The sequence below is a fragment of the Augochlora pura genome, chromosome 8, assembly GCF_028453695.1.
Source record: "Augochlora pura isolate Apur16 chromosome 8, APUR_v2.2.1, whole genome shotgun sequence".
Classification (NCBI taxonomy): Eukaryota; Metazoa; Arthropoda; class Insecta; order Hymenoptera; family Halictidae; genus Augochlora; species Augochlora pura.
In genome coordinates, this window is record NC_135779.1 from 7,495,213 (window position 1) to 7,507,336 (window position 12,124).

The 12,124-nt window shown below is 46.3% G+C and overlaps 3 protein-coding genes across 4 annotated transcripts in view; 1 reads left to right on the plus strand and 2 right to left on the minus strand.

Moving 5' to 3' along the window:
- Positions 1-1,217: 1,217 nt before the first annotated feature.
- On the plus strand, positions 1,218-3,311 carry LOC144474443 (uncharacterized). The gene is made up of 3 exons (XM_078189287.1): positions 1,218-1,341; positions 1,428-2,043; positions 2,108-3,311. Exons 1-3 carry the CDS (start codon positions 1,218-1,220, stop codon positions 3,309-3,311), a joined length of 1,944 nt encoding a protein of 647 aa, XP_078045413.1.
- A 293-nt stretch (positions 3,312-3,604) lies between these two features.
- On the minus strand, positions 3,605-4,821 carry LOC144474138 (thymidylate kinase). The gene is made up of 3 exons (XM_078188705.1): positions 4,454-4,821; positions 4,233-4,392; positions 3,605-4,163 (listed from the first exon to the last, which is right to left on the minus strand). Exons 1-3 carry the CDS (start codon positions 4,581-4,583, stop codon positions 3,821-3,823), a joined length of 633 nt encoding a protein of 210 aa, XP_078044831.1. The 5' UTR covers positions 4,584-4,821; the 3' UTR covers positions 3,605-3,820.
- A 290-nt stretch (positions 4,822-5,111) lies between these two features.
- Positions 5,112-12,124, minus strand: part of Tow (target of wingless) — a 45,715-nt gene continuing 38,702 nt past the window's right edge. The window contains exons 3-5 of one of the 2 annotated variants that reach the window (XM_078188910.1): positions 11,027-11,189; positions 10,023-10,080; positions 5,112-8,002 (exon numbers count right to left, since the gene is read on the minus strand). In XM_078188910.1, the coding sequence (XP_078045036.1) occupies positions 7,349-8,002; positions 10,023-10,080; positions 11,027-11,189 (875 nt within the window). In that variant the 3' untranslated portion in view covers positions 5,112-7,348. The remainder of the gene's footprint in view (positions 8,003-10,022; positions 10,081-11,026; positions 11,190-12,124) is intronic. The other variant, XM_078188911.1, reaches the window with a different exon arrangement.

The following is a 12,124-nucleotide window of genomic DNA, read 5'->3' on the forward strand; positions in this document are numbered from 1 at the left end:
TTATCTGAAAATATTATTATTTATTATATTAATAATAGTATCATTCATATTCTCCCATATTGTCTTATATTATATATTCTACCCGAATACGACAGTCGTTCGTACCGATTGCCTCTGCTCGCACGCAGAAGTTCGCGATGGATTTAGCTGTATTCATTGTCGGCGCGCAACGCTTCGTCTCATCTGAATTTCGAATAAGTTTCGGCAGCGCTTATGATAATGCGTCCCATACATGGCTTGTTAAGAACCGCGGTGTATAAAACGCGCCGAATCTCCGCGTGTCACACGGTCGCGCCATCATTGTTCTCTTTATCTCGCGCGCTCCATTGCAGGCGCGGATATACAATTCTGCTAACAATTACAGACTCAAAGTAACATTTGCATTGTTGCCGATATCGAAACGAAGACTTAACAAAACGTTATATGTATTTGCGTTGCGTATTGTTAGGCATTGTATATTCCTGAGGCCATTTGAGGCAACGTTTCCCTTAGCGAAAAACATTGACCAATGAGAGACTGCTTATAATTATTATAAAGATCCGTGACCTACTTATAACTTAATATACCAAATATATTAAACCGAATGAAACATTACTATTTATACTAAACTAGCAGGTGTCCTAATAATTTTTAAGCGCGGGGTCTACAAAGTATACCGATAATGTTTTATAGCGCGCGGACAATGATCCTGCAGAAAGAGAGAAGGGAACGGCGTCGCGACGCCAACGTATTAGATAAAAATTTACGTCGGAAAATGTCTGGCTGGGACAAGGCGTCGCGACGGCCCGGAGAAATGCAATTTAACTCGGCGCGCGCGATGAATGATACTCATCGAGCGGTCAACACACCGGCCGTTGCTGCTCCCGTATCCGCCTCTATGTCGGTGAGAATAAAACCTATTTTTATCTCGGTTTTCTAGCAAATTGCTTTGACGGACGGGAGCCGGATTAAAACTCGTTACAGCGAGCCGGGGTTTGTCGTACGCAGCCGCCGCCGCCGTCGCGTTGCTCGTTTCGCCGGAAAACAATAAACTGGTTTTCAGGCGTAGCACCGTGAATTTCGGCGTTAGAAAAATCGATGTTAGTAGACGTTCGACGATCGAAAATCGCCGAACAGAAGAGACCGTCCATTCGTTGGACAATTCGTTCCTAGTTTGGTCGTCGAATTGCTCTGTGAACGACGTCGTAAAAGAAACCGCTCTCTCAAATTCCCACGTCATGAAGATCCTGAAAGAAGAACTGTTTCGGTGGGTCTGCGAGAGGCACGCGACCAACAGCCGCCTGGACAGGCATCTGCTGCACGAGAAGGCGCTCGATCTGGCGAAGCGCTTTGGCATGACCGGTACTGTTTCGTTGCGAAAGTGATCGGCAAAGCAACTCGATACTAATATATAGATATATATATAATATCATCATTGACGATATTAGACTTCAAATGCTCGAGACGGTGGACGAACAGCTTTCTAAGGGAATACCGTATCGCCACTGACCCAGCGAACCTATCGCAACTCGACCCGGTTTTCGGGGACTACCGCAACTGGATCGACACAATGAGGTCTACGATCATAAAATACAAACACCGCGACCTTTTCCACGTGGACGAGCTGAGCATGTACTCGGACGTCATCCCGTCGAGGATCTCGACGTCCAGCAGAGCTGGAGGCGATGTGGGCAGCGACGGCGCGTCGCGGAATCGAATCACGGTCCTGATAGGCTGCAATTCCTCTGGCTCGACGAAACTCCCCCTGCTCGTCTGCGGCTCGTACTCGTCCAGGACGACCGTAAAGGACCACATCTACAGTCACAGCAGGAACAGTTCGATCAGCGACGAGCTGTTCCGTGGCTGGGTAGCGGCCTTGAACGACCGTATGTCGCGGGAGAATCGAAATATTCTGCTGTTCCTGCGTCGGAGCAGGGACCAAGCTCTCCGGGGTTTCCCGTTGAGCAACGTGACCCTCACGTATCTGCCGAAAGACTTCCCGCCGATGCTGCGGCCTCTGCGGAGATACGTTTTTCACTATGTGAAGATGATCTTCAGACGAAGGTGAGTTCTTTTCCCGGTCTTCTCGTCTCGCCAGAATCCTGGAATGGAAAAGATTGGATTACAGGTACGCGGAGAGGCTGAAATGGCGCAATTCGGAATGGAACTTACGGGACATTTTGAAGTCGCTGATCGAGGCATGGGAGACGCTGCCGCGGGAGATCGTGGTCTGCAGCTTTCAGAGGACCCACTTCCGGACCGACGACAGCTTCCTGCAGATCGACTGCGACGATTGGACCAACCTGGACACCGGTATCTCCTTCAGGAGGTTCGTCACGTTCGACGACAGTCTATCGGACGAGCCGCTGCCGTTCGAGAACACCGTTCGCTACCACAGCTATAACCTGAGAGCGAGCAACAGAGACGTGGTGCAGATCGTTGACAACAGCGGTGATTCGTTTTCCGACGAGTTGGACCAAACCGAGGAACCGGGATCGAAAGAATCTCTGGACGCGGCCCTCCGAGACCGGGAACAGAAAGCATCGGCGGGCAGAGCTGTCGAGAAGAAAGAATTCGCAGATATTAGAAAGAACTTTGTACATCAAAAGTCGAATGTTGGCCTCGGGAGATCGATCGCCGGCCAGATGTTCAAGCAAGACGCATCGATACTACACAGACACCAGACAGCGTTGAGTAACGTTGGGGCATCGGTCCAAGCCATCATAGACAAAGCTTTGACGCAGACCACCACCGCGAGAAATGATTACGCCAAGAAATTGATCAGTAGCATCTACGGCTATGATCGGCCGGACAGGGCTGCCAACAACGATCCCTCAAGGAAGATGGAGAAGGTAAACGAAGAGACGCAGACTTCGTCGAATGCGGCGATCGAATCATCCGAATCGAACCTGCCCTCCGGTTCCAAGAGCTATAGCAACGTCTTCGAAAATGTCGCGCGAGAATCTTTAGAGAAGATCGTTGGAAATGTTTGTTTACCGGAAGAAGTCGTGACTGTTCGGACGATGAAGGATCATGCGGGGGAAACTTCGACGCAGCTGGCCAACGACAGCCAGCACGCTACAGAATTTATAGGCAAGAAACGACGCAAATCCTGCGGTACGAGTGACTCCGAGGATGATTCGGATAAAAACACGTCGGATAGGAAAAAAGTAAAGATCGACAGCGATTGGTCGAAAAAATTCGAAACTACCTTTGTTTTTGGCGGACAAAATACTCTTAATTGCTGCTCCAGTCACGAACGCGACGAGAACACCGCCGTTTCGTGCACCAGGAACGCTACAAACGAACAATTGGCTTCTCCGAGAAATTAAAGGAAGATGAACACAAGAACACGTGTATCGGACAATTTTAAACCTTTATCCGTGGGTAATGGAAATCTTTGTAAGCTACTTTCGGGGTAAAACAGTGCGACTTCCTGTGCGCCAATAGATGACGATCCGCCATCTTGCGAACGTTGGCATTAACTCGTAGAATTTTTCTACTTCGATAGTTTCTGAATGGTTTAAAAATGTCTGACGACATTCGAATATTTTGTATTCGTACGAAAAACGAATATATGCTTGAATGCTTAACAAACTTTCATACACATTTAACATTGGTAAATTTCATTTTATTTATAGATTCATCCTCCTTTGATTCGTTTAACAATTATCATGCCGCGTTATAAAAATATATGGAAAAATATACAATAAACATCTTTTACGGTTTACATATGTAGAACAATTGATCGAATGTTTTAAGTCTATACAAAAAGTTACATGACATAAAACGACCAACAACGATTAAAAATGCACTTAACAATAAAACGAAATAGATCTGATTATTCGTTATACAATTCACCTATTGACGAATACTTTGACTTTTGTATAGTTTCTAGAACTTTATCTAATATTTCGGAATGTATCACTGATACATCTTGGTCGGCATTAATAACACTCCATTTGCTGTTAATCAATTTATTATAATTCAATGCCACAGATTGTTGAAGATTGGTATTTTCGAATCTCTCTTTTCCCCAACTTCTACGCTTATGTTGTGACCACTCTGAAACATCTAGATATATTACTATATCTGGATTTGGTAAACCTCTGTCGGGTTCTCTACACCAGGCTAAATTTCTGCCTGTTGTAGCTGCAGTATAAGCTGCACCCGATGCAGCATACCTATGAAACGTTAATCCTACATTAATCCTGCATTGAAATCATGTTAAACGAATTGTTATCAGAATGTACCTATCAACAATGAGAGTAACTCCACTATTCAAAGTTTTCAAAATCTCATCTTTCAGCTCCCATCTATTCGCAGAAAATAAAAGATGCATCGTTTCTGGCGGGTATTCCTGTTTTTTCGCTAAATAGTCGTTTATCATTAACCCAATAGCAGTCGTTCTATCTGTAAACAGGCACAACTTATTATTATTGCTACATAAAAAACAAAAACAAACAATACTCACTAGGAAAAGCTTCACGTTCTACAGGGATGTTCCTTTTTCTCAAAGCATCGACTAACATCTTAACCTGTGTAGATTTTCCAGCCCGGTCGCATCCTTCGAAAACAATCAATGCCCCACGTGGTATCGACATACTTATCGGTGTTATTAATTGTTTATAACCAACTGCTTTATCACCACTCGGATTTCCTACCGATAAGATAATAGATTTGTTTCAAAATAAGGTTATCTTATGACACCGTGTACGTTATAGCGACGATGCCGTCCTCTACGGAGGTAGTGATAGTTACTTATGTGATTTTATAAATTAATGTTTCTGCTGCATCGATGCAGCAGAATGTGTTTTAACAAAACACTGAAACTGTTCGCTAACTCACCAACAGTCGAATTTGGTTAACAGTTTCAGCGTTTCGCCACTGGCATAATTGGCATTGTATGTACATCGTACTAAGCTTCATTGATGCTCCGAAAGAAGCGCTGTAATCGCCCACATATGTTTACACACTGCACAATCGCATAAAAACATTAATTATAACAAAATTAGGGAACAAAAAGTTCAGCATAGAAATGTCAGGAGAATCTACAGGAACTTTGTGGTGTAACAAAATCAAACAATAACAACGCAATTTAATTATTACAATTATAATTAGTAAATATAATAGTTAGTCAAACTTCATCGAGAATTAATTATGTTTCGCAATGTTATGCGTTTTTATATACGATACGATTCACCTGAACAATTGTAAGGCCTTAGTTCAGTTTTTTCTGTTCCAATTATGCCACAAATAATATTTTTAATTCAACCTTCCTTTGTTCAATGTACAATAACAGAAAGGAAAAACTAATCAACAACTCTGTTCCCTAAAGTTGCAGGAACGTTTCGACGAGTGCTTATACACATGTTTGTTTTGTAAATAAATGTAATTAGATTGTTACCTCAGAGGTTTCAGTACAACCAAATCTTATTAAGCAATTGTCAAATCGGATTACACGGGGACTGCTTGCTGACCGTTGTCTTGCGGCTAGAGAATCGTTCTATGACGTAGACAAGAAGACGTAAATCTATCGTAGAGTGTTATCCCATCTTTCCAATCCACTTGTCGATAGATTTCAGTTCCATTATGTAACAAGAACCGCTTAAACAGTAGCAATATTTGTATTGTTAGCTTAATGGCAATAGGCTTCTAATACCGCTCTTCCGTATGCATCGCTTAAAAGCGATCAGAAAGAAAAATGGATTATATTTTTTTGCACTTATTCTACGCCCTTGAAAACGTAGTTTAAGGCAAGATACAGAGTTAGAGCAGTAAAAGATTTCATTTGGGGAGAAATTACGAATTTATTTGTACAAAAAAAAATTGTTCAACGGAACAAAAGATGGTAGTAGTCACAGTTGTCGACAGTGTGATGCAGCGAATTCGTTTAAAGTGTGTATCCCACAATACAGAGCGTACTCGTAGTAACATGAAATATAAAATTCTCATCATCATCAACTATTATATATAGTTACCTTTCTTTTTTCTTCGAAAACATGGTCAACATATAAATATACAGTCATCACGTTAAGTTAAATGTATATCGATACAAGTACATTACATATACAGCGAATCTATACACGGTATAAGTAAAAGATTCCTACACACATCCGATATTCTGATTTTCTTTCTTTTGTCGGTGGATTCGTCGTTTCAACGGTCTCGATACATACATAAATGCATACCATACGTATATGCCAGGTGTATATCTGTGTGTATGCGTGTAAGTGATTGAGTAGGGTTGGTGGGTAGTTGGATGGGGGGTGAGAGACGCGCGCGTGTATATACATATATATATACATACACATACAGACACACACATACACGCACCCATATAGTATATAGATTTATATGTGTGTATATATCCGGAAATATATGCCGCTAATACAATTATACAAAACGCTACGGCGAAATTGATAGATCAGCGCTGTGTTTCCTTCCTTAAATATTTCGCTTGTACAATATCTTTTCTGTTTGGAGAAATATACACTTACCAAATAGACGGTACACGGATATGCTACCCGATTAGAAAAAGAGAAACGAAATACAGGAACGAACGAAAACATAACAATATACGTATAATACATATATGCATGTATATTATACATATACGTATATTTATGTATGTATGTATAGATCATATACACATCGAAAAAGGTATCAATTTACACGAATTACAATATGAACGGCGTATCGTTTCAACGGACAATGTCTCTCGTTTCACCGCGACAGGGCTCGGGCTTGCTCGACGCGTAACAATTTTTGGCACTTGCAGCGAAGAATTCTGGTAAGACTTTCGAAGAATCAGACGGAGGGTAGGGGAGGGAAGGGGCTGTGATATACGAGGGGTAGATTCTACGACGAACGTCGCGTTGTTTCCGAACTAAAGATCGACGACTCGTCTTTAGGCCAAAACACCGACTTAAACGCGGAGATACGTAACGCGCTCTATCCGTTGACTACGGCGAACGGCCGATCGCTTGGAAAAAATGTACGGAATCGTGTTAGGAACATACAGAGAAGCATCCGTATCGTTCTCCGTCCGTTGGTCAGTCTCCAGCCGCCGGGAGGGGCTATCTCTCTCCTTTCTGTTCGCTCGCAGAGTTGCGTCGTCGCTAAGACGATTCGTGGATGATCAGCAGCGCCGCGAGCGATCTCTCGGTCCGGGATGTTGTTCTTCTCTGCTCTATCTCTGTCACACACTCTTTCTTTCTCTCTTTCTCTCTCTTCTCTATGCTTTCTCTTTCTCTCTCCTTCTGTTTGCTCTTCTCGTTGTACTCTGGCCTACTATTCTGCACTTACTCTCTCGGACTCTCGGAGCGTCTCGTGTTCAGTCTTATCTGGTGGTACACGGTGATCCCGGTCACGTCATTTGCGCGGTGTTGAATCCGCGCTTCCTCGGCGTCGAGAAATGCTGGGAACCGGTGATCTGATACTGTTGCACGTACGGATTGTTCCTGAGAAGGTTGCCGGCCGGCGAGCCGGCCGTGTACTGCGGCGGCACCGTGATTATGCCGGTCTGCTGCAAATACTGTTCGCGATAGAGCGCCTGTTGCGTCACGTACTCCCCGTTGACGGGGCTCTGGCCGGCGTAGTGCACCTTCACAGACTTCAACGGCTGGTTCGCGTTGCACTCCTTGTAGGTGTCGTGGTACCGCAGGCTGGTCGGCGACGAGCCGCTGCCCGGCGGCGTCGAGTTCTTCAAGCTCTGCGTGGGACTCTGCGTGATCGACTCCAACACGTGCCGTGGCATGCTCGGCGACGGACAATGATGGGTCTCCTGGAGACCGTCCACCCTGTTCGCGTTCCTCGTGTAGATGGGCGCGCTCTCCGGTCTGCCACCCACGATGTTCCTCATTCCCTCCCGGTCCTTGGCGCTCAGGCTGTGTCGAGACGAGTTCGAGATCGAGCTGCGGACATTCGACCAGCTCACGCTGGCCAGCTCCCACTGGCGCAGATGGCTGGAGAGTCGCTCGGCCCGGGCCGTCACGTCCATGGTCTCGTCGTAGTCCGGACCCTGCAATCAATCCATCCACAATCATCTCGCGAATAGTCGGCGCGTTTGATGCGAGAGTTATATTCGTCGACACGCGGGGGGGACGCCATCGACCGTCGAACGTCGCGAATCCGTGTCGCGACCAACCGAACGGGAGGCGCGGCGATACGGCGGAATAGGTGGGAGTAGTCAGACAGTCGGTGACCTTGTCTGGCCAAAGTCTTCCGCGTTTACCGCGCAGTAACGTGTCGTGTTTCTATGCAGCACCGTAAACAAGGGCAACGACGGTGCATCGAACTTTCGATTAGCATTAATTACCGGCAACTCCGCGCGGCGCTTCGTGCCAATTACCGATTCGCCGGCATTAGCACACTATCCTACTAACGAGCAGCTACAGAGATAGGCGAACCGAAAAGCATGACAACGAATCGCGAAATCATTTTCGTCCAATCTGGACAAACTCGAATCGCGTTTCGCAACGCTGTTCCTTGTTTAGAAAGCTGCGCGACTCGCTTCGACATCTCCGTCTAAATTTAGCGCAACATTGTTCTGACCGCGGGGCAGAGACTGTGGCGACTCGGTTGCACATCGGACGCGCCAGTAAACAAGCTCGCTGCTGCATTGTCTCTAGCTTCGGAAATCTCCGTCTGCCGCGAACGGAATGTTTTATCACGCCGTTAACTAATCGAGTGACGAGAGAACAGGGAAACCAGTGCATCGAACTTGGAAACGCACTGGCATTTCATCGAGCTGCGCAACGCTCTCGCGAAATCAACCCGGTCAAGTACGACCAGGTGCGCGATCTGGATAAGCCAAGGTGTCCAAGTCGTTGCACAGAGATTGGTCGTTTTTGGCTAAAACCCAGGGCTCCGTCGATTTTTCTAGATCTTTGTAATCTACGGTTCTCGAGGTCGCCGATAACTAGACTGCGGAGAGAATCGAGAATGTTTCTCTTTTTTTTTAGAAAGTTTTTACAATTTTATATCCGAGCTATTCATTATTTTATTTGACATATCGGGTCAAAAGAGTGACTTTTTGGCTACAAATTACCGACCTATGGACCACCGTGGCTCGGGCGCGGAAGCGTAGGCGAGGGCGGAAATTCGCGTCCCACGATCGATAACCGTCGGCGAGCAGTCGATGAAAGCGGCGAGATCCGCCGGCAAACCAGCGACCACTGCGTCGCGACGCGCGGATTAATATTATTATTGCAACAAGGCTGCACCACAAGGCCGGTGAAGCCTTAAGGGGACGTCTATTTTACATGGCCTGATTCGAGCGCGCGTTTCGCCGACGCGATGGAAGCGACGCAAGCGATAGATGCGACGGACGCGATGGAAGCGAGACAGACGCTCTCGCGTAATTCGAGGCTGATCCCGATCTTTCCATAACCGGGATAAAAGCGTGGTTACGTGCGCGGCAGCTCGGATCGCGTGGGAAAAGGCGGTGACGAGTACACAGCAAGGACGATTCGCCGGTCACGGAATGTCGCAATGTCTAATGGGGGCCGTTAAAGGGAACATTCTTCCTCGCGACGCGAATTCTGACACGAACGAACGTCGGACAATGCTGGATCGTTCATCTGACCGGCATTTGTTCGATAAGTATCTTATTGGAATTATCTTACTGGTATTATAAACCAGAAAACCATTTTCTGAATGGTAACGACAATTGATTCGACGATTTTAACAATTTTCAATTCGCGACCGTCGATCGGACAAAGATCCACGGCCGCTATTGAGCCTCCAGCATTGTTACCGATCTCCGTCTAGGGTATCCATAACTCCAGGGTGTTTCCAGGACACTCGATAGCCGGAGGCCAGTTTCCGGGGCACATTCGCTAGCTTCCGGCCGTTATGGTTGCGTATCAGACTCCGATTCGACCGGGCTCGTGTTCACAGAACTCAATCCGGCGTCGCAAGGACGGGAAACTAGAGCATTTGTCCCCTTAATCTGTTCACCGGTTGACCGATCCAATCGCGAAGATTGGCGCGAACGTGTAAGCGCAAGGAGCGATGCGATTCTTGTTACGGGAACTCACATTTTCGATCTTCTCGTCGAGCATCTTGAAGAAGTCGAGCTGGCTGGTGGATATCTCTCTGTAAAGTGGAAAGAGAATCGATCGATTAATTTCTTGTGAAAGTGGCGGAGAACCGGTCGAAACACACCTGGCTTAATTTCAAGCGCCTTCTACAGATTTTACTTTATTTAATTATACTGTCCCTTTCATGAACACGAATATATCAAGTTTTTATTTTTATAGTAAATGAACCGATCTTTCGAAATGTTTGCGATGAATCTTTCAGTGTTTTCGTTATCTTCTATCAAATAAACGTGTCCGAAGCATGGCTGCGTGCCTCTATAGAGACGGCAGTATCGTGCAGGACTTTCCTGGCACGAAGACAACAGATCTACAGGTGTGTTTCGAACGGTCGGCAGACCGGGGGACCATTGGTTGCGCTCCCCATCGACGCCCGCGCCGTAAAAATGGCGTACGACGAGGAGGAGGCGTGGTCCACGGCGCGTCGTCGGTTTCGCGGTTATTTCCAAGTGGCACTATTATTTATCTCTGACAGATCTATTCGGGGAACGCGGCGGCACGGCGTGGATGCGAATAACGGATTATGCAACGCGAATCGACCGACGACCGAAAGATATTATATTTAGAAGAAGTTAGAGAGCGAGGCGGACGCTAGGCTCGTCGCAGCAGGAGGAAACGTGCCCGAAGGAAGCGACGATACGGTGTGGTAAACTCGGATGAGCCGGGAAAGGTGATAACGATCAATTAGTCATCGCGACTACGAGCTCGACCTCTTCTTAATGTGATGAACGAGGCTTCCCCTGAACGCTGAAGTTAAGAGATTCAGCGTTTATTTTTTTTTAAGGATGCTGACATTATATTCTTCAATAATAATGCTTGTTAATAAGAATAATTATTATTGCAATAAATTTTTCTAAGAAGCTGACACCGTGCCCTTTTATTTGCCTCCCAACGCGTTTCCGCTCGTACCGTCGATGGGATGCAACGAACGAATCGAAACTTACGTCTGCTGTAACAGAGGACCGTTTCCAGGCGCGCTCGGCTTCTTCTTGCTCTTATCGCCTGTACCATTCTGCTCCTCGTTCCTGTTCACCTCGACCCCGTTGTTGTTCGTCTTGTTGTTCTTCGCGCTTCCGTTTCCGTTTTTCTGTTCCACCGACGCGGAACCTGAAACAACGTGTAAACGTTAGTCGATGTCCGACATACTGGGACGGATGTCGCGTACACCTCCTCCAAAATTATTAGGACCCTCGTAGCAAATTCAATATTAAAAAATTCAAATTTTCTTCTCGTCGACATCTCCACCGCGTTTTCTAATTATTTCTTGGACTAATATTGTCATACACTTCGTTAACTTTTCTATCATTTCTGATAGTCTTTGGTTGAATTATGTACCCTGGACTCGATGAAGAAAATGCAATGAACGAATAAAAAATAATCGCATAAACGACGAACGCATACAGTCGAATGTAATGTTACTGTTCATGCGAAATAAACAGGTGTTCTGAAACTACTGGAGGTGGGTTGCGCATAATGGGAGAGCGAAAGAGTGCACGACACGCGAGTGCAAGGTTCAAGACTGCGCTCGTAAACACGTTCAATCTTATCGCGAGCCGCTTGACACTTTTAAGGGCCGTCACACTCGGGCCCGAGTCCAACCCGGAGTATTCGATTAAAATAGACCGACAGCTGGCTATAAATGACACGTCGCGGCGAGGGGTTCGACGCAACGAGCCGAGCGCTTCGTCCACGCGGCTCTCGCGCGGTGCAGCGCGCTTCGAGCCAGCGTTCCTTGCCAATTCCTGGAATCGGCCGGTCCGCGACCGGGACTTTGGGTCTGTTAGAAATTATTCGCGAAACTGAAGACACGCGTTCCTCGGCGCAGTCAATCGCAGTCAATCACGGTCAATCACCGTCAATCATAGCCAATCACAGTCGATCACGGTACTCTCTCGCCAGAAGGCAACCTCTGCCTTCCACGCTCCGTCGGCGAATCCTTCCGGCAAACTTGCTCTTTGACCCTCGCACCTTCCCGACGCCAATTTGACAAATTTTCAAGTTTGAAAGATTATTCTGTATTTTTCGGGAAATTCATCTCGGAC

Coding starts and splice junctions, on each gene's coding strand:
- LOC144474443 (XM_078189287.1), top strand. CDS start 1,218: ATGAAGATCCTGAAAGAAGAACTGTTTCGGTGGGTCTGCGAGAGGCAC. Junction 1,342..1,427: donor GAAGCGCTTTGGCATGACCG/GTACTGTTTCGT, acceptor TGACGATATTAG/ACTTCAAATGCTCGAGACGG. Junction 2,044..2,107: donor AAGATGATCTTCAGACGAAG/GTGAGTTCTTTT, acceptor ATTGGATTACAG/GTACGCGGAGAGGCTGAAAT.
- LOC144474138 (XM_078188705.1), bottom strand. CDS start 4,583: ATGTCGATACCACGTGGGGCATTGATTGTTTTCGAAGGATGCGACCGG. Junction 4,393..4,453: donor AGAACGTGAAGCTTTTCCTA/GTGAGTATTGTT, acceptor GCCTGTTTACAG/ATAGAACGACTGCTATTGGG. Junction 4,164..4,232: donor GTTACTCTCATTGTTGATAG/GTACATTCTGAT, acceptor AACGTTTCATAG/GTATGCTGCATCGGGTGCAG.